At 31.8% G+C, this 24873-nt stretch overlaps 7 protein-coding genes across 11 annotated transcripts in view; 4 read left to right on the forward strand and 3 right to left on the reverse strand.

The window, feature by feature from the left end:
* LOC100114153 (nuclear migration protein nudC) overlaps nucleotides 1–1269 on the reverse strand; it is a 23873-nt gene extending 22604 nt beyond the window's left edge. Inside the window, exons 1-4 of the mRNA XM_016982091.3 lie at nucleotides 833–1269; nucleotides 669–746; nucleotides 364–582; nucleotides 86–277 (exon numbers count right to left, since the gene is read on the reverse strand). Coding sequence (XP_016837580.1) covers nucleotides 86–277; nucleotides 364–582; nucleotides 669–746; nucleotides 833–907 — 564 coding nt within the window. The 5' untranslated portion in view covers nucleotides 908–1269. The remainder of the gene's footprint in view (nucleotides 1–85; nucleotides 278–363; nucleotides 583–668; nucleotides 747–832) is intronic.
* The window catches only part of LOC100122272 (60S ribosomal protein L7), a 13071-nt gene extending 3728 nt beyond the window's left edge, over nucleotides 1–9343 (forward strand). Inside the window, exons 1-6 of one of the 2 annotated variants that reach the window (XM_001607489.6) lie at nucleotides 6080–7331; nucleotides 7826–7952; nucleotides 8039–8214; nucleotides 8318–8565; nucleotides 8831–8928; nucleotides 9187–9343. In XM_001607489.6, coding sequence (XP_001607539.1) covers nucleotides 7321–7331; nucleotides 7826–7952; nucleotides 8039–8214; nucleotides 8318–8565; nucleotides 8831–8928; nucleotides 9187–9297 — 771 coding nt within the window. In that variant the 5' untranslated portion in view covers nucleotides 6080–7320 and the 3' untranslated portion in view covers nucleotides 9298–9343. Of the gene's footprint in view, nucleotides 1–6079; nucleotides 7332–7825; nucleotides 7953–8038; nucleotides 8215–8317; nucleotides 8566–8830; nucleotides 8929–9186 lie in introns of those variants that run through there. The other variant, XM_032597376.1, reaches the window with a different exon arrangement.
* Nucleotides 1093–2752, forward strand: LOC100122302 (mitochondrial import inner membrane translocase subunit Tim13). 3 transcript variants are annotated; one of them, XM_003425935.5, is made up of 4 exons: nucleotides 1093–1416; nucleotides 1992–2114; nucleotides 2189–2257; nucleotides 2329–2752. In XM_003425935.5, exons 2-4 carry the CDS (start codon nucleotides 2004–2006, stop codon nucleotides 2419–2421), a joined length of 273 nt encoding a protein of 90 aa, XP_003425983.1. In that variant the 5' UTR covers nucleotides 1093–1416; nucleotides 1992–2003; the 3' UTR covers nucleotides 2422–2752. The 3 variants fall into 3 exon arrangements, with proteins under 3 accessions (XP_003425983.1, XP_001605905.1, XP_032453270.1); XM_001605855.6 differs by having other exon boundaries at nucleotides 1383–1493; nucleotides 2329–2685; XM_032597379.1 differs by lacking the exon at nucleotides 1093–1416 and adding an exon at nucleotides 1423–1584.
* Fgfr1op (Fgfr1 oncogene partner) lies at nucleotides 3052–5564 on the reverse strand. The gene is given in 6 exon segments (NM_001136531.1): nucleotides 3052–3665; nucleotides 3744–3943; nucleotides 4034–4736; nucleotides 4816–5085; nucleotides 5183–5236; nucleotides 5379–5564. Coding segments are annotated over 6 exon segments (1389 nt in total). The 5' UTR covers nucleotides 5475–5564; the 3' UTR covers nucleotides 3052–3599.
* N6amt2 (N-6 adenine-specific DNA methyltransferase 2) lies at nucleotides 5800–7044 on the reverse strand. Of its 2 annotated transcripts, NM_001136527.1 has the most exons (5): nucleotides 6952–7044; nucleotides 6709–6865; nucleotides 6488–6635; nucleotides 6189–6398; nucleotides 5800–6112 (listed from the first exon to the last, which is right to left on the reverse strand). In NM_001136527.1, exons 2-5 carry the CDS (start codon nucleotides 6859–6861, stop codon nucleotides 5979–5981), a joined length of 645 nt encoding a protein of 214 aa, NP_001129999.1. In that variant the 5' UTR covers nucleotides 6862–6865; nucleotides 6952–7044; the 3' UTR covers nucleotides 5800–5978. The 2 variants fall into 2 exon arrangements, with proteins under 2 accessions (NP_001129999.1, NP_001123319.1); NM_001129847.2 differs by having other exon boundaries at nucleotides 6709–7044.
* Nucleotides 9344–9888: 545 nt separating the features above from the next.
* Nucleotides 9889–23564, forward strand: LOC100678081. Its single transcript, XM_008206766.4, has 29 exons — nucleotides 9889–10413; nucleotides 10488–15941; nucleotides 16035–16187; nucleotides 16358–16498; nucleotides 16586–17218; nucleotides 17342–17473; nucleotides 17608–17718; nucleotides 17824–17997; nucleotides 18074–18172; nucleotides 18244–18420; nucleotides 18489–18850; nucleotides 18928–19044; nucleotides 19108–19260; nucleotides 19332–19507; nucleotides 19577–19673; nucleotides 19744–19926; nucleotides 20003–20222; nucleotides 20297–20390; nucleotides 20472–20671; nucleotides 20759–20960; nucleotides 21032–21283; nucleotides 21349–21468; nucleotides 21554–21696; nucleotides 21770–21956; nucleotides 22034–22121; nucleotides 22204–22338; nucleotides 22418–22600; nucleotides 22673–22783; nucleotides 22857–23564. The coding sequence occupies exons 1-29, from the start codon at nucleotides 10281–10283 to the stop codon at nucleotides 23043–23045; spliced, it is 10419 nt and encodes a 3472-aa protein (XP_008204988.2). The 5' UTR covers nucleotides 9889–10280; the 3' UTR covers nucleotides 23046–23564.
* Nucleotides 23113–24872, forward strand: LOC100122245. Its single transcript, XM_008206767.4, has 4 exons — nucleotides 23113–23633; nucleotides 23808–24004; nucleotides 24087–24280; nucleotides 24361–24872. Exons 2-4 carry the CDS (start codon nucleotides 23808–23810, stop codon nucleotides 24534–24536), a joined length of 567 nt encoding a protein of 188 aa, XP_008204989.1. The 5' UTR covers nucleotides 23113–23633; the 3' UTR covers nucleotides 24537–24872.
* The last annotated feature ends 1 nt before the right edge of the window (nucleotide 24873 follows it).

Here is a 24873-nt window from a genome sequence, read left to right on the forward strand (position 1 = left end):
AAGAGGACGCATGATGATAATTACTTTGCTACGGTGCGTAAATTTGATCATTTTTCTCAAGTTCTAATGAATCATGCTTACTCACCTCAACTTCTTGGAGAGTCTGTGTCCATCTGTAATTTGGTAAGTCTGCGCCATTGCCAGCATTGGGTTTCAGCTTACCCTTTTCCTCCTCATCGTCTTCCTCGTCCATTTTGACATCTTCAACTTTGTTGGTTTCTTCTACACTGGTACTACTCGTTCCAGCACTTGCTACGCTATCTTCTTTTGGACTTTTCTGTTGGCACAAATGTATAAAGTATTTACATTGCAAAACTAGTCGAGTATAACTGAAAAATAAATACCAGATATTAAACAACATACTTTAGAGTCTAGTTCTTGCTGTAGCTTGGAAGCCTGCTCATCCGTCAGTTCAACAATCTTCTCATCTTCGTTAAGCACTACTGAACTTAGTTCCTCCTCTTTCTTCTTTTTTTCTAGTTTTTCTTTCCTCCTCTTCTCCTGCTCAGCTCGCTCAGCTTTCTCTGCCTTTGACTTGGCAACAGCCGTAGCTTCATATTTCTTGAATATACTGTTCACAAGCTGTGGAAAAAGGAAATTCCATCTACCATGAGAATGAATTGGCAAAAACAAGTGTCTTAAGAACAAAATTCAGAAACTCAGCTCACCTTCTCTGCGGCACCATCACCTCCACCAGTGTAAAAGTCTGTTTTCCTCGCCAGAAAGCTGAAGATTGTTTCTAGAAGCTGAAAAAGCGACGTAAGTTCCAGAAAAATTTCGCAAACTAACCTAGAAAATGGCTGACCGGCTAAAATAAACAAACTCTACTTACGTCCTGGACACCGCCTTCGTGTTGCTGAGCCATGGACAACAGAAGGCCGTCGAACTTTCCCTCGTCCATCGTCATTTCTGCTCGTAATAATTAATGCTTTGAAAAAAACTGTCGATCCAACGTCGACTTTCGTTGTTCCCTTTAAAATCGCAAGACCGCCGCGTGTAAGTTTGTTTCCCTTCTGGTTACCATCGCGCGCGAGTTAAAGACACATTTTCATGAGCGCTACCTATACTTACTTATATATTTTTTTCAATTAAAAAGAGGGAAGCCAAAGTTATACAAATGTCGTATATTTGTGTAATAAAGAATTTGCGATTATTGATCTATCACTTGCGTAAAGTTCGGACGCTGGTTTTGTAACTAGCGCAGATAGGTATTTTGTCGCGAAAATCTGAAAAATTTACATTCGTCTTCGATAACAAATGCAAAAGAGCAAATCATGGATATGGATGAGGAGACGAATTTTAGAGAATCTACTGCGCAAGTCGTATTGCGCATCCTAGCAGTCAACGGATTGACCGCATGGTGTGCAAGCCGTCTGCATTGTAGGATTGGTCTAAAATTCACAAGGAACTATATAGGTTAGCAATTACTGCCTATAAGAATATTTGCTTAGCTTTTAATATTTTGTACCGTCGGTTTTGTATCAACTATTTTCGTGAGTACAACATATTTAACGATTCTCAATATGACGATTGAGAATTTTACGTAATGAGCTCGATATCGTGCGATTTTCTTTCATAAAACCGGTAAAAATGTCTCGTTTTATTAGGTCAAAGTCTATCTATTATTTGTCGTGAATTATTGAAGATAGGACATTAATTTTCGATGTTTTATTCATCCGCACATAATATAACAGAATCGATGAATCAACGTGATATACCTAAGTGCATAGACCGCCCGTCCTTCGATTACCAAAATTTCGATTTTTAGTTTACTCTCTCTCTCTCTCTCTCTCTCTCTCTCTCTCTCTCTCTTTCACGTGCTTCCTCTTTTCTCATGCTTACGGAGCGCTATATGAGTATAAGTAGTGCTTACATTTGCCAGTGTCCAGTCTGTAACAATCCGACTTATTGCTGTGAATCGGGAAATCTTTTGTAACAAATAAACCTTATTAATTGCTGTCATCCATCATAGTTTTTCTGTTTGTTTACAGTAAAGCATAACCATGGATTCCTTGGGAAGTAGCTTGTCGGGACTGACAGGGTCCCAAAAAGATGAATTAATGGAGAAAGTTAAGCAAGAGATTGCATTAGCTAATTTTCAAGAGCTGCTCACGGTGAATATAATTTTTTTTTATAAGGCTTGCAGAGAGACATGTAAGTTTAATGATTTATTTTTTACTACTTGTAGAAAATCACAGAAAAGTGCTTCAAACAGTGTATTTCGAAGCCTGGAACTAGCCTTGACAATTCAGAACAAGTAAGCTATTGTGACACTTGGTTATAATTTAGTGGATTTTACATAAAATTAAATGATTTTATTTGTTGCAGAAATGTGTGGCAATGTGTATGGACCGATACATAGATGCTTACAATGCAGTGTCGAAAGCTTACAGTAGTCGGATACAACAGGAGCGTCATTGAAATTAAAGAGCTAGGCATTGTTTTTAGTGATATGTTATATAATGTTGCATTTTATACATACATGGTCTGTTAGAAAAATACTATCTGAAGATTGAACGGATTTCAGTTTTAAGCAGAACAGAGTAAATTGTGGCATTTTTGATTGACCACTTGATTTATCATTAAGTTCACAAAGGTTATATACAGAATTTATGTATATAAAAAAAAGCTTATGTGTATAAAATGGTCTTGTAAATAAACTGTTTCTATTCAAATTAATACAAATTATATTCATATTAAATGTAAACAAAACTAAGTATTACAAACATACAACATACTTTTTTTCATCAGACAAAATTGGTTTATTACTCTCAAATAAGAAACAATCACTCTTATGCCATGTAACTATATAAAAAAGTACTTTATTTAACAATTTCCAAAACGAATATGTCCATAATTATCATAATTAAACTATTTTCTTTAATCCGTATTATATACATGCAGAGTAAACCTTGTAAGAAAATCTTTACATACTGTCTAGCTCAGTTCAGTTTTTGTTCATCCCTTGATTTATTGAGATGTAAAATGTAGCAGTGAATATGTTGATTTGTAAATAGTTATTAGTTTGGATTTTTTTGTATTTTTCTTTTCATTTCTTAAAAATATAAATGCTAATATACTGTAAATTATAAAGACAAATATATGTCAAAAAGTCATAGATTCAAAATGATTATAATTAAAAGATTGATGATGTCATTTCATTATTTAAACATTAAAAAAATTTCGTTAGCATTTTTAAAAGTACGTGTAAAATTTTCTTTTGTTATAACAAATAATCTTGATTAAAATGATTATTTTTAACAAAATCAGTGATGAAAAATTGATAAAAAATATGTATAATTAATCGATTGTTTAAAAAACATAATATGGTTAAAAGTTTTGCTCAGATACGTCATAAATATATAAAAATACTTTATATGCTTTGATTTAAGTAACGTGTATGTGTACATAGGCACGCATTCACAGTTAATGTTTCATTTATGAACTTACGTTCTAGTAGTGCTAGTCTGTTGCATTAGCAAATTATTTCTGAAGATACTAGCTAGGAAACATTAACAAGGCTTGATTTGTAGTTTTGACATTTCTCTTCCAGTGTTGGCTCTATAAATAATGAGTTTTTTTTTTTTTTTTTGATGCGTTTATTCTGAATGAACTGCAGCAGAAATGGACAAATTTTCAGAATTTTTTTCAGCAATATTATCAACCTAGAAAAAATAGAGAACATAAATTTCCCATAACTGGTGTATAATGAGTTTATTGGTGTGCAATGTATTACAACTTACTCCTGATATACTACTTGGTATTTCTTCATCTATTTCTTCACTTTCGTTTTCACTTTGTAGATTTTGCAATGATTCAAGTTCACTTATTTGAACTTTTAAATGATGTTCAGACTTATCTATAGCTTTTGATGGACTTTGCTCATTAGCACTACCTGAGGCAGATGATGGAAAGTCATCGTCATACTGTGAAACCCCTTGAGCTTTAACAAATTTTAAACAAATCATTTTAGAAATATAATTTATAGTAAAATACAAAAATTTATGTTTCTATTTTTATTTTAACAACTCACCTATATCCATCAGTTCTTTCAGGTCATTTATATTAGCTTTTTTGCCGTTCAATGGTGGTAGGTCACCAAATATTGAGTTATTTGTTGATGAAAGAGGTGGGAGTTCACCAAGTAACGTTTTGTCATTTTTGGGTTCTGTAATTTTTTCTTGTTTTCCATCAACAATCATTTGATCGAAAAATACTGTTTTCCCAACATTATTCATTGGATCAATTTGTTTTGTATTTTTCACATTTTTTACTGCTTGAAATTCCATCATGCTTTTTTTACTTTTATTCGTTTCTGGATTTTTTTGTATCTCTGGTTGAGAACTTATTAATTTAGAATGATTAACATTTATGTCTGTTTCACTCAGTACTTTGTTGCTTTGATCAGTGGCAGTTTCTAAAGTAATACTTTTATCATTTATGTTTTGTAAATTCTTGTTATTTGATTCATTAGAATTAGAGTCAGACATATCTAGACTGTTTGGTTTCTTGTTATTAATTGAATATTGGTTTTGTTTCTTATCAGTTATTGTCACATTAATAGGTACTTGCACATTTGAATTAGATAAACTTTCCAACTTTTCAGATGTATCAATAGAAATTGATTCTTGCTCATCTTTGTGCAACATTTTTGGGACACTGATATCAAAAGTAGCATTACCAACATTTTCTGCAGCTCCACTTGTATTACTTAATTTGATATTGCTAGAATCATTCTGTAAAATTTTTTAACATTATTATTTGGATAAATGGATATTTTAAATGCATTAAATATACTCAAACATAAAGAAGTACCTTTTGGGTATTGTTTAAGGCACCATTTATAGTATTTTTCAAAATTTCTCCAAGCAGTGGCTCACTAGAATTAATTCCCAATTCCTCTGACAGTTTTTTTCTACCTACATAGTTGTACTCTTTACCAAAATAAGTTTCAGGTTCAAATACTGAAATTGTGTAGTCAAGCCCAAAATACTCTAGGAACTCTCTCACTAAAGAAAATAATAGTTTTCCTTCCGAATTGGCCAGGTACTGTTTGATTGATTTATTTAAAAATGGTTCTGGATTCTGAAATTATTCAAAAGTTAATCAACATACAGATATAAAATTGTTTTGTAAATTAAGTATACATTTTTATTTTAGAGCAAAAGAAACATAAACATACCAACACAGATTCCTGTTCTTCTAAAGTTAAGAACACGCTGGCTCTCAATTCTGCCTGCAAATCAAAGGCAAATACTTATTGTTAAGTAGCTGGCAAAAGAACAATATTCTTGCAAAATATATTCACAATGTAGGAATTTATCCTAAATTCTTAACCTACAAGTTTGGAACTAATAAAAATAGCACAAAACGCATACCCGCACTTTAGCGAGAACGCCATTATTCTCGAGCGTTTGTACGACCAGGTCCCTCAATTCTGTGTCCTCCTCCATCGATATATTTCCGTCTATCATTTTTTTTTTTTTGAAAATTTAAAGTGCACTTGAACAATTAACAGACATAAATATTTACAGTTGTCTCCATCGTTGCACTAACCGTGCAATGCATATACTGTTCTATACTGTGTTGTCTGTTTGTACCTATAGTCCTATACTTTGATCTGCAAGGCGTGTTTACAATATTTTGCTGCGTTATTATTGGTGGATTTCGCGTGTTTGCTCCGTCGACGCCATATTGTATTCATTATATTTTAAAATATGTATTCGTATGTATACAATTTTTTTTTTTTTTCATAAAAGAAGATAAGTATCGACAATTCGTGAAAAAATATAGTTGATATATGCAGAATTAAAAAACTTGTATTTTTTTATATACAAAAGTAAAATATGAGTTATATACATTTAGTGAACTTCACTCTTTTGAAAGAATCTCCAAGAAGCTATACTATCTTACAAAGTGCAATTTTACATATAGGTATTGTAATATTTATTGACTCAATTAGTTTACGAGATAAGCATTTACGTTAAATACTTATCAAAATCAAAATTTGAATAACACCAAAATTCATTTGCTAAGTTGTTCTTGTGGTGAGGTTCAAAATTACATTTTTTCAGATTCAACAATCTTTCAGCCAACTCACTCATCACAGCTCCTGAAATGGAAAAAGGTTTCAAAGTATAACTTCCAGATTAGTGATTAATTTTATATATACCATAAAAAATACAAACCTGTGCACAGAACGATTTGCTTTTTTGCCAGCAGTTTTACCGTAATGGCTGTTTTTGTTAAACACTCCTCAGAAAGAAAAGGTGGATCACAGATTACAAGATCAAATTGTCCATAAAGATCTTTTGGAATATCCTGTGGTGTGTTGTAGTCGTAGAAGATAAAATCAGGACCAAAAATTGAAAACCGTTTGTCAAATTCTAAAATTTTGACTGCAAGAAGATAAATTGCAAAATTAAATGCATTTTTAATTTATTCATATAGTGTTATCAAAAAATATCCAAATTAAAGAAAATAATACCTTGCCTTTCTCCAGCTATACTGACTAATTGTTTGTATAGCGTTGGACATGAAATCAAGGCAATTTTCGCATTGCCTTCAGTAGACTGTACAGCCCCTTGAGTGAGGGTTGATATTGTCTCTTCATCATACCAAAACTGACTTAGTTGCTGCAAAATGATGACGATTGGTAATTAAATTGTAATGAAGTAAAACTAATCATGTTTAGATTTAAAACCATACCCAATCTTCATCGAAAGTAGCATCTTGGTTTTCATTCTGCTCCAATGCAGCCTGAAACTGCTTTTCACGCTCTTCCCTTTCCTGATAAAATTCATTCAATGCGGCCAAAGTATCCGGATTTAATTGCGGTACATCGTCATCGGAGTCGCTCATTTTTCTACAAATAAATAAACGTATTTCCTAGTTCTTTTAAATAAATAAATCGATAACGAATGACTTGGAATTCTAATATATGATCCCTACATAGCTACACAAGTGTATGTCAAAAACCTCGAGTCAGTCGAGTCTCCGGTCTCGACAACACTATCAACACATGCTCAAAAGAAAAGTACCTATATATATATATATATATATATATATATATAGGTATACCTACAGCACTTGGCTCAGTTCAGCAATCACACGTGGTTTTTCTCAACGAAGCTGTTACCAACACTGTGATATCTAAGACCACTAGTTAGCAGACCAAAATCCCTTATCGAGTCCCACGTTAGCCTACATAAGCTCAACTTCAGACTGGTAGCATTGCAGGCCGACTTCTAGTTCTTTTTCTCGGTCTAGCGGAGAGCCGAGAAGTTCGCAGCAAATCGGAATCTCTTTACCAGCGGCAGAATGGCGGACGCGTAAGTGATCTCCGAAATTCTTTGTAAAATCCGTTTGCATCGACGTTTTTACAACAATATGTGATCCTTTTGCAATTGAAAATCATGCCCGAGACTCAGCCCGACAGTTGTAAATAAATAGTTTTGTCGTCGGTCGAATAAATAAACAAAATATTGTCGTTAATCTTGGAGGGACTTAACCTCGTATGTGGTTTCCGTGTAACTTGTATGTTCGAAAAACGTGTTGTGCTGTACTTTGTCAAAAATCTGCTATTGTTATTCGCTGCATTTCGCGTTTGTTAAACATAGTTGCTATTGTTAATCGAAAATGTGGAATTTTCTTTTGACCAGTGAAGTTGTCATGGGCTTCGAAGTAAATCGTATTTATTTGTTGTTATTATCGGTACTAGCTAACCAAACAGCATTCGTGTTTTTAACTTTCGATGCAAATGGATAGTCGTTCGAGAATTATGATCAAATGAATTTTTTGATAATTTGTGGATTCGTTTCCTCAGTAAGAAAAAGGAAACCAAGCCTAAGGCAGAGGCATCTAAAAAGCTGCCTGCAGTACCGGAGTCGGTACTCAAGAGGAGAAAGCGCCGTGAGACCGCCAAGGCAGCCCGTCTGCAAACTTCCATTAAGGTATGAACGTTACCTTTTTGTTTTCAAATAATTTTCAATAGATTCAATAGATCCAGACTTTGTATTAATTAAGTATTCAATTACAGAGGCGCGCAGACCACTACAAGAAGAAGAAGGAGATCTTCAAGCGTGCTGAACAGTATGTCAAAGAGTACAGGATAAAGGAGAGAGACGAGATCAGGTTGATCCGGCAAGCTAAGAAGCAAGGAAACTATTACATTCCTGGAGAAGCTAAGCTTGCTTTCGTCATCCGTATTCGGGGGTGAGAATTCTACTATATATTGCTTAAACTTTTGATAAATACAGGTCTGCTGTTTGAAAGAAAAACCTTACGATAATAATATATATTAATATTCTTATTTTAGTGTGAACCAAGTAGCACCAAAGGTACGCAAGGTCCTTCAGTTGTTCCGTCTGAAGCAGATCAACAATGGAGTCTTCATTAAGTTGAACAAGGCTACTATTAACATGCTCCGTATTATTGAGCCATACATCACCTGGGGATACCCCAACCTCAAGTCAGTTAGAGAACTGATCTACAAACGAGGTTTTGCCAAGATCAACAGGCAGAGAATCCCCATCACAAGCAATGCCATCATTGAGAGGGCTCTTGGTAATGAAAATTTTGTATTGCATTCAAGATTTTTTTACTTGCTGACGAAACCATGGGTGCCTAAGAACAAAGTTTATTATGTACCCTTCCATGTCGTCAAAAAGAAAATGAATGTTCAATTATAAATTGCCACTTCTCCTTGGCTTTTTAAGATGTATAGATTGTTCATACAAAACAAAGGAAATTTCTTTATTTAGTATTTGTATTTATAATTCATGAAACAAAATGTAAGATTTTTCATTACTAATTATTCTGTTTATTACAGGACGTAAAAACATCATCTGTACTGAAGATTTGATTCATGAAATCTTCACTGTTGGTCAGAAGTTCAAGCACGCTAGCAACTTCCTGTGGCCATTCAAGGTATAAATTTTTATATTTATTAAACATGGTTTATTTGCAATTAACGACATAGGCATAGTGATAAAGGTATTAACATTTTTATCACTTCTCACTATGTCGAATAGTAATATGGGATAACCAATTTTTTTATTATTAACTTTAATAATAAAGGAGTTTATCTCGCACACTAATTAATTTTTATAACTAAAATATTGGTAATGGTGTGCTATTTAATATTAAATAATAAACAAATGTTATTAAAATCCATTTTCTTTACAGCTTAACACACCTACTGGTGGATGGCGCAAGAAGACGAATCACTATGTTGAGGGAGGAGATTTCGGTAACCGAGAGGACAAGATCAATGAACTCTTGAGGCGTATGATTTAAGTTTTAAAATGTGCTTTCATGTCAATAAAAGTACATTTATAAAAAATATGACTTTTTATTTATCTGTTCACACTGTACACAACTCCTTATAATATGCTATTTTGTATCAAAATAAATGTGTATATACATAAAAATTATAAAATATATTTTAGGCAAAAAGCAAATTTGTTGCACAATTAAAAATTAACATTAAAAAATGTTAGTATCTAACACTTGCAATCCTAAAAATTATGTTTATAATCTTCATTTCAAATAATAACAAGTATTTGAAAAACGTTTTAATCTAAGATTGTTGTATTTTCAAACTAATTAAATTTAAATTCATTTTGACAGCATTTGTAATTTAAATACAGCTAACGAATAAAAAAAAGTTACAATGACTGTCTTGTGGAGAAAAAAATTATAACATGAGCTGATGTAATATCAGTATCACAATTATACGCGAGCTCTATATACGCTCCATGTTAAATGATACTTATTTTAGTTCTGATACTTACCACCCCATTTAATTTTACACGTATTTTGTGGCGCTACTCATCCCGTACTGTACCTCTATAGTCTTCTATATACCTATATATAGGTATACACGTCTATCCACATGCGGATCCACGCGCTGGATGTTATTAGTGCGAAGGTGCTTATGACATATTGATGTCCGAACATAACCTATACTGCGTACTAAAGTGAGGAAACATGTAACGGAATTAGTTAATTTTTCACAAAATTAAATATTGTCAACAATACAACTTGTATTTTTTTAAATTTTCTAATTACTCGAGTGTTGATTTTCCATAAAAGTATAGATATTCAACGTAGTTAAACATCTATTTCAAGCTGTATAATCTTTTGTTTTTAAAAGGATCAAAAAACGTGAATTTTTACATTATTTCGCCGATGATTTTTATTGCACGAAAATATGAGGTGTTGCAATATATTTTTACTTAGTGTCGGATATGTAGTCCCAATATATACATGACACAATTATGGACAACAAGAAAGTCTTACCAAATCCTTTGAAAAATGCAACTAAAAATGACGAAGCAAGGCAAACTCAAGTTTTTGTTCTACCTCCAGAACTTCTTAAGGGATTACTTCTTCAGAACAAAATACCCAAGAGTAAGATTTTCATAAGTTTGTAAATATTCTTAATTTATGCTAATACAGTCTCATAAATGAATGATTTATTGCAGTTAATGATCCAAAAAAGCTTGTTTCTGTGATTGCAAGCAAGCCTACAAATATTGGAAAACAAGAAAAAAAAGTTGATCAGTCATCTAATAACTTAGACACAATTAATAATGAAACAAATAAAATAGAAAAGAAGAATGATGAAACAGTTAAGAAATCAGTTGAGAAGTTATTGGCTAATGAAGCCAAACAAATCGAGACAAAAAGTCCAGTTAATAAAAAGAAAAATCAGAAGTCTATCAAAAAAGTTAAAAAATCAGCCATAGATGTGGATTTAACGAAACAAATAAAAAGCTCTGATGAATCAAAATCAGTTCAAGAAAATATCGATAGTGTAAAGAAAACATCTGACAGAATAAGAAAAACGACTAAAATATCAAAACAAAGCAAAGTTGTAAAACGTTCTAATGAAAAACAAAATATTGCAAGTGAAACTTGCAATAAAGAGCATGAAGTAAGTAATATATTATCTGTAGAAAATAATACAGAAATAGTCTCTGAAGTGGTCAATGAATCATCAGTAGAGAAACTAGTCTGCTTAGACTATAGTGAAATAGAGTTTAATAAAATAGAGAACAATGCTACGCAAAATAGTATTATTTTATCTCATTCAAAAGAAGAGAAAGAAGAAAAAAATATTGATGAGACATCCATGCAAACTGAAAACCCTAATTTAGAAATTACAAATGTATCTTTGACCCTGCGCTCAAGAAGAAGAATCTCTAAAAATTCAAAAGAATATAAAATTGCTAATGCTGTGGAACCGGAATCTGTAGTTATTGATAAACAAGAAGTTGCAAGTTCAAGTAAACATGAATCACTTTTGGACAATAATGTCATGCTGGTTTCCAATGCCCAAGTCTGTCCCAAGTCTGATATAATAACAGTTATTCAATCTAATCTTGAAACTTTTGATGAATCTAATTCAACGGAATCAAATCAAGCTAGCTGTTCTGAACAAAAAAGAATTATTAAAATAGCTAAACCATGTGTAAACAACACCTCAAATGTTAATGACAAAACAGTAAATAATGTTGTAGGAGATGCTGATGATTTGTCAACTCAAAGTTGTATAAAACCAACTAATGAAGAAAATAATGTTGAATTAAAACTTGAAAAAGAACAAGTGAATATTGATAAAAATGAAAAGTTTAATTTTGAAGTTCCGGACAGATCTACAAATACAATAGATGAAAATCAGGCAAGGCTTTTTAGAAGAAAAAGAATTCCACGAATACCAAACTTAAGCGGAATTTTAAAAACTTCAACAGGAAAACAAGAACTTGATGGTAAAGAAAAAGTTGATGTTGATACTATTAATTTGCCAGCAGAAAATAGTTTAGAGTCTCCTATAGCAATTACTGATACATCATTGTCAGATAATTTAACCTGCTTGAAATTTGATAAACCTAGTGAAGTAATTCATCAGACTGTACAAAATAATGAAACGATTACGACAAATACTATGCTTGACAAAGAGAAAATCAATACTAATACAACTTGTGTGGAAGCAGAACAACCTATCTTAGAAAAAGATGAATTTTCAAAGTCAGTGGATATGAATCCGACTAGATATTCAAATAGAAAAAGAACTTCAGAAATATCAGATCCAAAAAAAGTAGTTAATGCCGTAAATGACGAATCAAAGACTGACACCGCAAGTTTAAATCAGGATCGTAAATTGCTTATTAATGAGTTACCACAAAAAAATTGTTCAAATACCATTATTGAAAAGTACAAAAAACTTTGTACAGAAAAAATGGTTGATGCAAATTCTACTTTAAAAGTAGATTCAGATAAAACAAATATCCTTCAATCATCTACAGATATTGGAAATTTTAATTTTAACGTGTTTGATGAATCTTTAATAAATGAGAATCAAACCAGGCACTCTAGAAGAAGACGGATTTCAAAAGTTCCAAATTTAACTAAGGTGGATAAAGTTTCAAATGATAAATCAAAGACTACAGACAGAAGCAAGAAAGAAACAAATATTAATGATATCCCAGTTCAAAATAGCATAGAATCTCAAGCAGAAGAAACAACAATAGCATTATCAAAAGAAATAGTTTGTTCTAATGGATCTACGGAAGTAAAAAATAAAATTATTCAAGATAGTTTACCAATCATGACCAATTCAAGCATTGAAACATCAGAAGTAACCCTTGATGAAGCTCCTGTGGAAAGTATAGTATCTAATTTGAAATTTCCAAATAAACTCTCAGATTTGGAAGTTGTGGAACCAATCAGGAATTCCACTAGAATATCTGAAACTTCACAGCAAGACAAATGTGATGATTTTTCTAAAAATTTAGACAAACAAGAAACTTTCAATCAATATAAAAACTGTTCATTATTAGATGATATTTCTAACTCTGATGAATCTAACAAATCTACGTCTGAAATTCAATATGAACCTTCAAATTCAACAGTAAGTCAGTCAAAATATCCTAGAAGAAAAAGGATTGCAAGAGTACCAAAACCGAGTATAATTACTAACACTAGAAAAAATAAACAAAGTACTACAAATAATATTGAGAATGAAACACAAATAATTAATAATCAACAAACTGTAAATGATATTGATACTAAAATAGTTGAAAAATCATCACTTGAAAATGTGACCTCTTTGGACTCAAATGAATATGGTGAAAACAACAGCAATATTGTTCAAAGTGCCACAGTACTTTCTTCTGACCCAAATTTTCAAACTGATTGCACAAAGATTGACAGTACTAGTTCCAGAACTGATACCACAATTACAATCAATAATCAATCAACTGAAAGTTGTATTGATATGGAAATGGTTGAAAAGCCTATTAGTGAAAATATGGCTTTTTTGGACTTGAATGAATTGGGTGAAGTCAACAGCAATATTGTTCAAAGCATCACAGAACTTTCATCTAATTCAAATTTTCAAACAGAATGTGTAAAGATAGACAGGGTTTGCCAAAAAAATGATATTACAATTAATGACCTACCAACTGAAAATTGTATTGATACAGAAGCATCTCTTGAAGATATAGATTCTTTGGACTTGAATAAATATGACAATATAAAAAAGAATGTTTTTCAGAATATTGGAGAACTTCCTTCTCCCTCAAACATTGTGAAAGAGAACTCAAAAAGTGACACTGTTCCTGAAAATATTGAAGAATCCAATTTTGAAATATCTAATAAATCTTTAGATGCAACTAATGAGGAATTGATTATGGCAGGTGATAAGTTAACTCACACTTTTGATACTTTTGATCAAAATATTATTGTGGAACAAATATCAGAACAAAAGGACAAATCGACAAATGTAAGTGAAATACCTAATGATCAAAATCTTTTCAATTTATCAAATTCTGTTAAACATGAAAACTGCCAAGAAAATCTCGCATTTGAAAATGAATATGAAGAAATTGAAATTATAGAAGAAATCGAGTATATTATAGAAGAAGTTCTAGAAGAAGAATGCACAGAACCTTCTAATGATATTATAGTATATGACACTATGGATTCTGTTGATTGTGAATTAGAAAAATCACCTATCAAAAATAATCCTTTAGTCCCATCTTATGAAAATGATCAAGTAGGAAACCTAAATCATTCCATTAATACAGAAGTAAATTACATCAACGAAAATGTATCAACTGAACAAGAATCACCCATTAAAATTTTACCAAACAATGCCATTGATTCTGAATTAAGTGACAGCAATAAGAATATATTGAGTAAAAAAGAGTCTCCCATTAAAAATTTGCCTTTGGTCACATCTTCTGAAAATATTGAAGTGACAAGCCCAAACACATCTATTGATTTAGAATTAAATAGTAGTAATGAGATCGTATTGGTTAAAAAAGAAAATGAAAAAGTCAATGTTTATGTCAATAAAAGAAAAATTCAAAGTGAAACATTGTCAAATGAAAATCATGAATCTCAAAATTCAAGCATAGAAGTTAAAAACACAACTCATGTGATGAATCTTGATGAATCAGAGGAATCAATTGCAAAATTTACTGATCCATCTAGCCATGATACACTTGTGCCAATTTTAACAGCTAGAAGATACAGTGCAAGGTCGTGTAAAAGAAATTCAATTACAGCTCAACAAGAACAGAAAAAAGAACCAAAAGCAAGGAATCGCAGTAAATCAACTAATCAAGTAAACAATAATAAGTCTAATGCCATAGGTATGAGAACTCGTAATGCATCAGTAACTATTAATTCAAACAGTTTAAAAGAATGTAAAAATGAAGATGGTAAAATGCCAAAAGAAAGCTCAGTTCCTCCTAAAGCATTCAAACAGGGAAAAACACAAAAAAATGTAAGTAGGAACACTCAAGCTTTGGTTGAAGATGGTACTGTTACAACAACTAGAACTAAAAGTAGGAGGGGTAAAGCTATGCACATGATTGAACAAAAAACTGAAGTTGACAATACTGCTGAAGATAAAAAAGAGATGCATCACAATGATTCTAAAAATGTTAGCCATGAAAATCATACAGAAAAATTGGGCATCAGTTCTATAGGCTCAAATATAGTTACTAATGAAGCAGACATTAATTTAACTTACATAAATGATGAGGAGGATGTGACTATAGATTTAAAAGAAATATTAGACTCGATAGCAATTGCAGATAGTCAAGATGAAGATGATTCCTTATTATTCTTCCAGAATTGCAAAATAGGAGATGAAGAAACTAAATTAATTGAAGAAAACTTGAACAAAGACAATCACATAGAAACAATCTGTAACTACAATTTTAGTACCACTACTGATAAGGTTCATACAGAGGGTTTTCAATTGAAAGAATCCAATAAATCTCACAATGATGAAATAGAAAAAATAACTCAAGGTAAAGTTGATCTTGAAAATGACACAACAATTCAGCTTGGGAAAAAAACGATTAATGATACAGATACAAATGCATCTAAAATAGACAATTCAATAATTCAAAAAGCAAAACAAACTAATTTTAATAATTCGTCAGAAGAAAAGAAAAACGAAATGATCAGTGAAGAATTGAGTGAAATAACAAAAGAGGTTTTTGACACAATAGAAAATCCCAAACCCATTAATATAGAGTTTAATGCTAATCTATGCAAACTTACAGATAATAATAAACTATCTTTGCATATTGCAAGTGCAAGTATTTTTGATTCCAAAGATAAATTAGATTATGTAAGCCAAATTTCAGAAACTAACAATAGCCCAAAAAGTCATGAAAGTATAAAAATTGAGACCTATTCTAAATTCAACACAGAAAAAAATTTTGCTGAAAATAAAGAATCTGATAATGATAGTGTAGATGACAATTACGAATCAGTGAACATAGCATTTGAAAATTATGATTGTAGCAGCATTTCATCACCTGATGATTCAAATGAAATAACCACTGAAGGAACTCTTCCTGTAAAAAATTCAAGTGTTTTGGAAAAAACGAATGCAAGTCAAAACAAAGTAGAAGGTAAATTAGAAATATATGTATTTATTATTTTATAGGATAAAAATTATTAGAAATTTAAAAAAAGCTTAGTGATCAATAAAAATCTATTTATAGATGACAAATTTTCCTTCCAAGAAAAAATTGAAAAATCTCAAAGTTGTACTGAGAATCAACCTAATGAAGCAATTATTAGTAACGTTCAAATTGAGCAATTAGGTTTGGTAACACCTACTTCTTACAATCAAGAAAAAAATCTAGGCATAAAAGGTAAGCAAATTATATTATTTTTAGTATTTTGTATTTTTCTTATTTCATTGTTCCTTCTGAAAAATGCAAAAATATTTTTTCAAATTCTCAATCATTATTGCTATTATTTCACATAATCTACAAAATAATAATTTTACGTTATTTTTTTAACAAAAATAAATTTATTATAGATTCAAAAGTTGTGAAGCTGACATCTCTATGGAAAACAAACAATCAATCTTTGAAATCCGCTAATAACAATAATGCTGACTCTCAATCAAAATTGGTTACAAGTCCAGAGAATGTATTATTTTCTAGGGAAACAAAGAAAGGTAAGTGCTTGAGCAGAACTGAAAAAATGAAAATTGAGTAATAAATTGTTTTCAAAATAACTAAGCCTAATTCGCTTCTTTTTTTAGATATTAAGCGCAATTTAAAGCAAACTTCTTTGGATTCCTTTATAATCAAAAAAACAAAAGAAAGTACTTCTAAATTGTTTTCAACTACTGAGAAAATTTCGGAAAAGATCACAGAAACAAGTAGTGATTTAACTTCAGAAAGTGGTGTTAGCTTTGGCCGAATGGAAAATACTCATCAAGATAGTAAAACGAAAATTCAAGTTTTTGGGGATGATAATAATTCACAGGAAGTTTATGAGAACACGATTGCTCTCACTGAAGAAGCTAATATTAAATCTGACAACTGTGAAATTCAAACTCAAGAAAACTTTACTCAAATAAATACATCTACTGCATGCATAACTGAAAAGGTTGAAACAATGACTTGTTTAATTTTAAAATCTGACAATAATGTCAGAAACTTAATAACAGATCTAAATAACAGCACAATAATATCCGAAGAAGATAAAAAATTTTCTTCCGAAAAACTCGGTATAGTTGTTAGCGTTGATAAAGTTAAACATAAAAATAATTTATTATTAGAATCTGATTCTGCAATTGAAAATACAATGATGATTTCTGAGAAATCAAGTATAGTTATTCAAGCTAACATGGCTTGTGCTAAAATTGAAGATAAAAATGAGGAGATTAAAGGTTAGTGTTATATTATAAGTCACTATAAATAAAATTCAGTGTACTTATTTTATTCAGTCGTCTCACAAATTTTTAATCTTTAAAAAATATACAAAATTGTAATTCGTATGACTATTATTTTAGATGAGCCATCTATCAGTCCTATTACTTCACAGAAGAAAAGAATAGGAAGGCCACCAAAATCTGCCAAAAAAGTTATTGAAAAAAAACCAGTTGCTGACGATATTCCTACTACCGGAAAGAATTTGCTTGAAGGTCATTTTTACATAAAATATTTAATACAAATTAAATAAATGACAATGATTTTATAAAGAATAAGCACGATATTATCACCTGATGTTTTTTACAAAACTAAATACACACAATAAAAATATTTGATATTTTTACAGGGGATAATGCTCATGATGAAGAAAAAAGCCTTGAAATGAAAGGAAGAAAAAAGAGGAGTTGCCAATTGAGTTTATTACAAGAACCTAGAAGATCTACTAGACACAAAACTGGTAAAACATTAATTATTTTAAAATTGCATTTATTAAACATTGTACATTAGGTGATTAAATTTATATTTCATCCTTTACGAAATAATCAATGTGCTCGATTTGTAGATGATAATTCAAAGGAAGTTTTGAACTCAAGTATCAAACAAAGAAGACCAAACCGACGATCTACAAAAGACGTAGTAGAATCTCAAATTTCTGAAGAAAATACTGATATCAGTGTTAATAATAACAAAGATCAAAATATTAATAAATTGATTTCTGAAAATACAGAAAATCAAGGTAAATCATTAACTTTGAAAGTCAAATTATAACTTATATAAATTAATTACAAGTTTTTTTTAATTAACTTTTGCAGTAAAAAAACGAAAGGGAAGACAACGGAAATCGAAGTTAGACAAAAGTACTATTTTTAATGACCAAGAGAAACATTTCGTAATGAAAAACGAAGACGAAGGTAAACTTTTATCTTTGCATTGATAATTCTTTCTTATTTTTAAAGACAATGATAAGCTATTTTTCAATTAGGTGATTCAAGTATAACTTTAAAAACTTTTGAACAACCAAGTCAAAGTACTTGTTTAGTATTAAACACACAGGACATTACCAATGAGATTGATGCTAAAAGTACAAATTGTAATACCAGTGCAGAAATCAATATTAATGATTCTACAGTACTGACTGAAAATAATGCAACAGATACAGGTATATTGCTATTTTATAGAAAATTCTGTAATTTAATATCTCAAAACTTACTCATTTGTTTTTTATAGTTTTAAATGTTACAAGAAAAAGAAAAAGGTCTACCACAAATGTCATAGTTCAAAAAGATGATGAAATAGTATCAGTAAAAGATTCTATAGCGGATCACAATACAACTGCAATAGAAGAAGAGAATGATGAAAAAGAGACTAGTGATGATAGTGATGCTGATGAAATCGTTATACCTGTCAAGAGACGCAAAGGTCCGTTAGGTCCATACAGAAAAAGGCGAAAAGGCAAAACACGTCGGGGAAGACCACGAGGTGTTCAGAGAAAGAGCGTCTGTGATAACGATTACGTTCCACATCATTCACACTTGAATCGTACACCTAAAAAAGAAACCCCTAAGATTGATTCTTTTGCTGAATTAAGTGTTAGTTTTTTAATTGTGATTCTGAAATTATAAGTTATGAATGGTGCGACTTAACAATAATATATGTATTTTCGTAGATGAAGAAAATTGTCACTTGTGGAAAATGTGATGTGGAGATAGTAAAAAGTCAATGGGCCCATCATAATTTAATGACACATAACAACACAGGTTGGCTTAAAGGGTCAGCAAAACCAGTAAGTTCTATTTTGTCTATTTGTTTACTATTTTTTCAGGTTGCATAAGGTTTTTTTTTTCAGGATTATGAGAATGATGAAAAACTGTTCAGAAAGGTCATAAATCTTGCTCATAAGAAAAGGAAGAAAACTTTGGTATGCGAACAGTGCAAAGTTATAAAGCGCAGTGTTGCAGGATATCTTTCACATTTAACGTTTTGTGGTAAAAGCGAGGAGGTAAACTATTATTTTATTTTTTAGCTGTAAAAAGTAAAAATTTTACAATATTTATGATTACATATTTTTAGGAAATGCAAGCATTGATGGTAACATGTCCTGTATGCCAAGCAGTTACAAAACCTTCGTCAGTGGAATATCATGAAAGAATGCATAGATTGGAGGCCGAAGCAAAAGAAAGAATGCCTGAAATTGACGCGGAAAACATAGACTTTGGTCCACGAGGCAAGAGAAAAGCTGCAGAGAAGTATGTCTAAAACAGTGTTAACAATAATAGTCTTATAAGTATAATATTTCATGTTTTGATATATTTTAGAGCTGTCAGCAAAATATCAGAATTCACGGCATTGGTTAAAGAAGATAAAGAAAATTCTGGCCCTTCTGATAAAAAATTGAAAATGAATGCTAATTTGGTAAGACTTGACCTTTGAATTATTACTAGCTATTTAGTAATTTGTTCAATATATAATGTATTTATTGCAGAAGAAAGTAATACAAAAACCACAGCTGGAAAAGAGAATTCCAAGTACTTCAATAAATAAATGGAGAAAAGATTTGGCTAGTGGACAGAATGCAACTTGCAGTCAAATAGGGTGCCAATTCACAAGCAATTCATTTGATGAAATAAAGACTCATTATTCAACATGTAATTTCACACCTCGTGAGGTAAAATTTGACTTGATAACAATTTTTATTTTTATTTTACTTAGAACTATTATACATTACTCATTATTGATTGTAGAACTATCTTTGTAAAATATGTCGATTTCAATCTTCGACCCACAAAGAAATTGTTGACCATGCTTTAGAAAAGCACTCAGTCGATGACGAGGATGCTAATTTATCACTATCAGACGCAGAATCGTCTAGTAGCGATAATTCAAGTGACAATGAAGATATCAATAAAAGTCAACCCCAAGCTGTGATGAGGAAATTCTACTACAAAGAAAGCTCCGAAATATGTAAGTTTCATTAGCCTGATAAAATGATCATATTATTTTTTGGCCTTTAACTTTAATTTTACTTCAACTTTCAGCAAACAAATTATTCAAATTTATATTCAAAGATGGAACCTGTCATACAAAGTTCAGTAAAACATATTTTGGAAGCTTTCAGTGGACATTGGAGTTGTATGAAATTGATCACTAATTAAAACATAATAATTTCAGTACAATAATATTTATTCGAATTAAATAATTTTTTTATTCCAGTGAAAGAGAACATTATAAATTGAGTTTATTTGAAGAATATGCCCCGAATAATTTTGAATTGCTGAATTCAAGAGAAGCATATTCCTACTTGCCAGAAGTTGAACAATCAATGCCTATGATGATTATAAAAACCGGTGATAACAATGAAATTCAGCCTGAATGGAAAACATGGAAACGATTTGAGGGACAATGTTGTGGAGGTAAATATTATAAAAAAAAAAAAAAAAATATGAAAAACAGTTTGGAAGAATGCATATGTTAAACAAACGAACATGACATTTTTGCAGACAATCCAACATTTTTTGTCGGAGGACCTGTTTGGGCTCTAGCATGGTTGCCGATACCAACGTCGCTGTCGCTTTCTGAAGAGTTATCACAATTTATTGCTGTCAGTACTCATCCAACTATGGATGCGACGTATTCCGTTGGAGAATCTTATTCTGGAAAAAATATTATTCAAATTTGGGATGTGGGAAATTTGGATCACAAGTTTGTAGTCAATATTTTGAAAACTAATGAAGCAATAATGAAAAGTTATTTAAATGCATTAAATTATATAGGTCTATCAGCCGGTACACTCCCAAGTTAGCCTATGCAATAACTCATGAAGGAGGTACGGTTTGGTGTTTAGAATGGTGTCCATCGGGATGTTATCAACACGAAGACTTGCCTGGATGTATAGAAAGTAATACGCCAAATAAAATGGGTTTATTAGCTGCAGGTTGTACTGACGGCTGTGTGCGAATCTACTCGCTAGTTTTTCCTGAAGATATCGCTAAAGAAAATTCGGAAAATATTGAGAATAGTGATAAGTAAGTTGCATCAACTTGTCATATCGCGCGAATTACTTGATATTTTATGAATAATATTTTTGCAGATATCCTATATACAATACTGAGCCTGCGTTGATATTGGTGGTTAATAAAGATATGTACGATAAGCAAAAACAAAACTGGCAGGTTACGAAATTATCTTGGTCAAAGGAGAAAAATCACAAGTGAGAATTAATTTCATGTACAAATATGAATAAAAAAATCTTTATAATGCTTCGTTAAATATGAACGAGTTAATTTTTTTTACAGCATTATTGCCGCTGGATTTTCTAATGGTTATGTTGCACTTTGGAACTTGGCATTAAAATCTCCGTTGCTGAAGTCTAAAAAGGGTAACACTGTTTATCTGCATCCTTACAGACATTTCTTTGCTCATCATCACACAATATCAAGTAAGCAAAAGTTTGTTACACATCCATCTGTTACATAAAGTTTTGATTCTATTAAATAATTATCTATTTTCAGTGGTGCATTTAATACCTCAAGACAATAAGCGGTTTTTAGCAACTGCAAGTCTTGACCGCCTGTACAAACTTTGGGATTTGGAAGACGTTACTAATCCGAAAAATTCGTTCAAGAAAAGTTTTGTCACAGATGGGGCATGGCTTAATCATTGGTGTTCAGCATTTGTTACTTACGATGACGCGTTAAGGTATCTAAATAAACGAGCAATTTTCATACTTGTAGAAGTTTACGTTTTGAATTATTGATCTTTTTCATTCATTTCAGTATGGGCCACAATTATTCGTATTGTTTACCATTACGGGATTATACATACAAATACTTCAACATTTTTCCTACGAACTCTCCGAGTTTTGTGAGTAAATTTCATTAAAATAACAGTCAATACAAATAATATCTTGAATAAAATAAAGTAACATTTAATTTTGTCATGTTAGTCAATATCTACATCAGATTATGGAAACAGCATAGCAAACGGAACACTTGCCGGTGAAATTCTTGCAATCTTTCCACAGCAGCTGATATATATACGGGATATGGAGAAAACGTTACCCCGTAAACGCTTTATTAGTGTAAGTTTGTGATTTTAAATTAAATTATACATTGTGTTTGAAAAATCATTAATATTAGCATATTTTTATTTATATTTAGACGATATCAACAGCAGAACTTGTTGATTTTCAAAAACTAAAAGAAGAAGACAAGGAAAAGGACAAAGTATCATCGAGAAGTAATAAAGATCAGAAAGATGACAAGGCGCCGTATGACTTTATGCCTACCACATATAAAGATTCAAAAGATCGATTCGGAATCAAGTTTTACGATAACCTGGATGTATGTGCCATTTATCTGTAGATTTATAACTTAATTATATACATATAGTCACGTAATTTTAATTGTATATAGGTTTTCCGAGATCAGTGCATGATAAAACCAAAAAATCATAAGAAGACTCTGACTATCGAAATGATGAAAAACACTCCTGTAGAACAGTATCCGTTTATGTCGGTCAATAGGGTACGTCAAACAATTCACTTGTGCTTTTTCTTCTTATTTGCCGCTGTTTTACAAAATTTCATATTAATTTCAGCTGTCATGGAATCCAAACGCATCGAGTTTCCTGTGGCTCGCGGCCGGCTATCAGAACGGTTTCGTGCGACTTATGTCCTTCAAGTCGATGGCTTCTCCGGCGGAATGGAGCAAGCTGCTGGCTTCGCACATAGAGACTCTGAAGTCCGATTGTACAGAATCGCAAAGTACAAAACTCGACGATAGATAGCTCCGTTTTTTGCGATTAGCGATGAGCGCAGAAAACCTGTACATTTCGTTTATATTTATAAGTGTACAAATGTGAAAAAGCATAATTTATACTTAAATTATAAAGAGTTTTAATAACTTATAAGAATTTTACAGATTTGTACGTTGTATTTCTAAGATAGAAATCGTATCGCTGTAGAAATGCACGCGAACGAAACGTATTAGGTTGTAGCATGTGCGAAGGTGGAGGGGCCGGAGAGAGGAAAAAATGTGAGGGGGGATGCTAGTATAGGAGAAACTTCACATCTCATGCATGCGAGAGGCGGCGGGTACCGGGAAGCCAGATGAGGCAGACTGATACTGGACACTGAACAGACAAGAGCCACGTCCGTCGGATTTGAACATATACAAGCAGGGTAGACGGAATCGCGAGCGGATTTCGTTATACACGCGCGTCCTGAAAACTGTGTACCACTTCCTCTCAACGGAAACTGCGTTATCACTTATATTCTCGTCTTCATAAGCTCATAGGCACCCACGGCTCGCCTGTCACTCTGTCGGAAAAATCCTCTTTAGCTCTCTTTCGAGCCACATCACATAAAAAGCGAAGGTATTTTTATATAGATTAATCGCATTTCACATGAAGCATTGTTATTATTTTCATTACTTATATTATATTATACTAAATACTTTCTTATTAAGTTTCGAACATCGTTGTAAATTTGTAATTTATAATTTACATAATAAAACTTTATAAAAGTGAGTCATAACTTTTTCTTCCAAGATGACTCTGAACCCCATGAAATGGAAGGCTCGAACTTTGGCCTATTCCGGACTAGGTTTGTTTGGATTTTATTTCCTGTTTGTTTATAAATGGACACACCATTTCCTTTACGAAGCTACGGTGAAGAATTCCAAGCCCGAGCACGTGTGGGAGTTTGTAGCCGATTTCAGCAACATGATCAAACTCAATCCAACTTTGTAAGTTTTTCTTCTTGTATAGAAATAATCATATAGTTTAATGTTCGAGCTTGATGAAAATAAAAAATTTCTTGTTATTCAGGGAAGAGTTCAACATTATCGCGGAATCTGGTAACTACGAGCACTGGAAGTATTCCGTGCAGTACACGGAGCATCTGAGCCATCTTCCGATGATCAAAAACACAGCTCATGGACATTTTTCGGTAAAACCGAGAACGGAAGGCTACGTGATTGAGTCAAATCATCGCACTTGTTTCTTTTTGGGGATAAGTTGCTGTAAGCTATGAAAAATAAACTAATGATATGTAATGTTGACAGAAACTAAAATTATAATTCTATATATACTGCCATTTTAGTGGAATCTAACTCGGAATTCATATTCGAGCCCAAAGGACAGGACACCAAGTGCATCGAAAAGATCGACTACGAGTGTCCACTGGTATTTTCGTCGATATGCCGTAGGGAGGTGATGTACCAAAGGCAAGAGATCATGAAAAATTTGCAGACGTACTTTGACAAGAGAAATAAATAAATTTACAGTGACAATTTTTGCTGTTTGATATCACTACATTGCTATACGCGAATAATATCTTATTGTAAATAAAAGTATTCTGTAAGTTTGGCGATATTTTCCGGATGAATCAGTGCTGAAGGAAAGACAGAAGGAATCATAGTGACAGAGAGTAGAGAGCACATGTGTCGACCATTTGGTGCGCTATGGATATTTTCTTTGTGTGAAAATTCTGACTGAAATGTCACATTTTTTCACTTCGCCACGGAGTTTTCCGAGCCATTGAACAGTTGTATATAGTTTAAGAACAGCAACTTCGGGAAATTTGTAAAAAATAAATGATAACGTCTCAATTTAT

Source organism: Nasonia vitripennis, chromosome 2, assembly GCF_009193385.2.
Source record: "Nasonia vitripennis strain AsymCx chromosome 2, Nvit_psr_1.1, whole genome shotgun sequence".
In the NCBI taxonomy this organism is placed as follows: domain Eukaryota; kingdom Metazoa; phylum Arthropoda; class Insecta; order Hymenoptera; family Pteromalidae; genus Nasonia; species Nasonia vitripennis.

Bases quoted from the DNA above. Each gene is read 5' to 3' on its own strand.
- N6amt2 (NM_001136527.1), bottom strand. From the start codon at position 6,861: ATGAGCGACTCCGATGACGATGTACCGCAATTAAATCCGGATACTTTG. The intron at 6,399-6,487 runs GTATTATTTTCT...ATCTTCTTGCAG, and splicing joins TATAGCTGGAGAAAGGCAAG to TCAAAATTTTAGAATTTGAC. The intron at 6,113-6,188 runs GTTTGTATTTTT...TTTCCATTTCAG, and splicing joins GCAAATCGTTCTGTGCACAG to GAGCTGTGATGAGTGAGTTG.
- LOC100122302 (XM_003425935.5), top strand. From the start codon at position 2,004: ATGGATTCCTTGGGAAGTAGCTTGTCGGGACTGACAGGGTCCCAAAAA. The intron at 2,115-2,188 runs GTGAATATAATT...TACTACTTGTAG, and splicing joins ATTTTCAAGAGCTGCTCACG to AAAATCACAGAAAAGTGCTT. The intron at 2,258-2,328 runs GTAAGCTATTGT...TATTTGTTGCAG, and splicing joins GCCTTGACAATTCAGAACAA to AAATGTGTGGCAATGTGTAT.
- LOC100678081 (XM_008206766.4), top strand. From the start codon at position 10,281: ATGGACAACAAGAAAGTCTTACCAAATCCTTTGAAAAATGCAACTAAA. The intron at 17,998-18,073 runs GTAAATCATTAA...TAACTTTTGCAG, and splicing joins TGAAAATACAGAAAATCAAG to TAAAAAAACGAAAGGGAAGA. The intron at 21,957-22,033 runs GTATCTAAATAA...CATTCATTTCAG, and splicing joins ACTTACGATGACGCGTTAAG to TATGGGCCACAATTATTCGT.
- LOC100122245 (XM_008206767.4), top strand. From the start codon at position 23,808: ATGACTCTGAACCCCATGAAATGGAAGGCTCGAACTTTGGCCTATTCC. The intron at 24,005-24,086 runs GTAAGTTTTTCT...CTTGTTATTCAG, and splicing joins ATCAAACTCAATCCAACTTT to GGAAGAGTTCAACATTATCG. The intron at 24,281-24,360 runs GTAAGCTATGAA...CTGCCATTTTAG, and splicing joins CTTTTTGGGGATAAGTTGCT to TGGAATCTAACTCGGAATTC.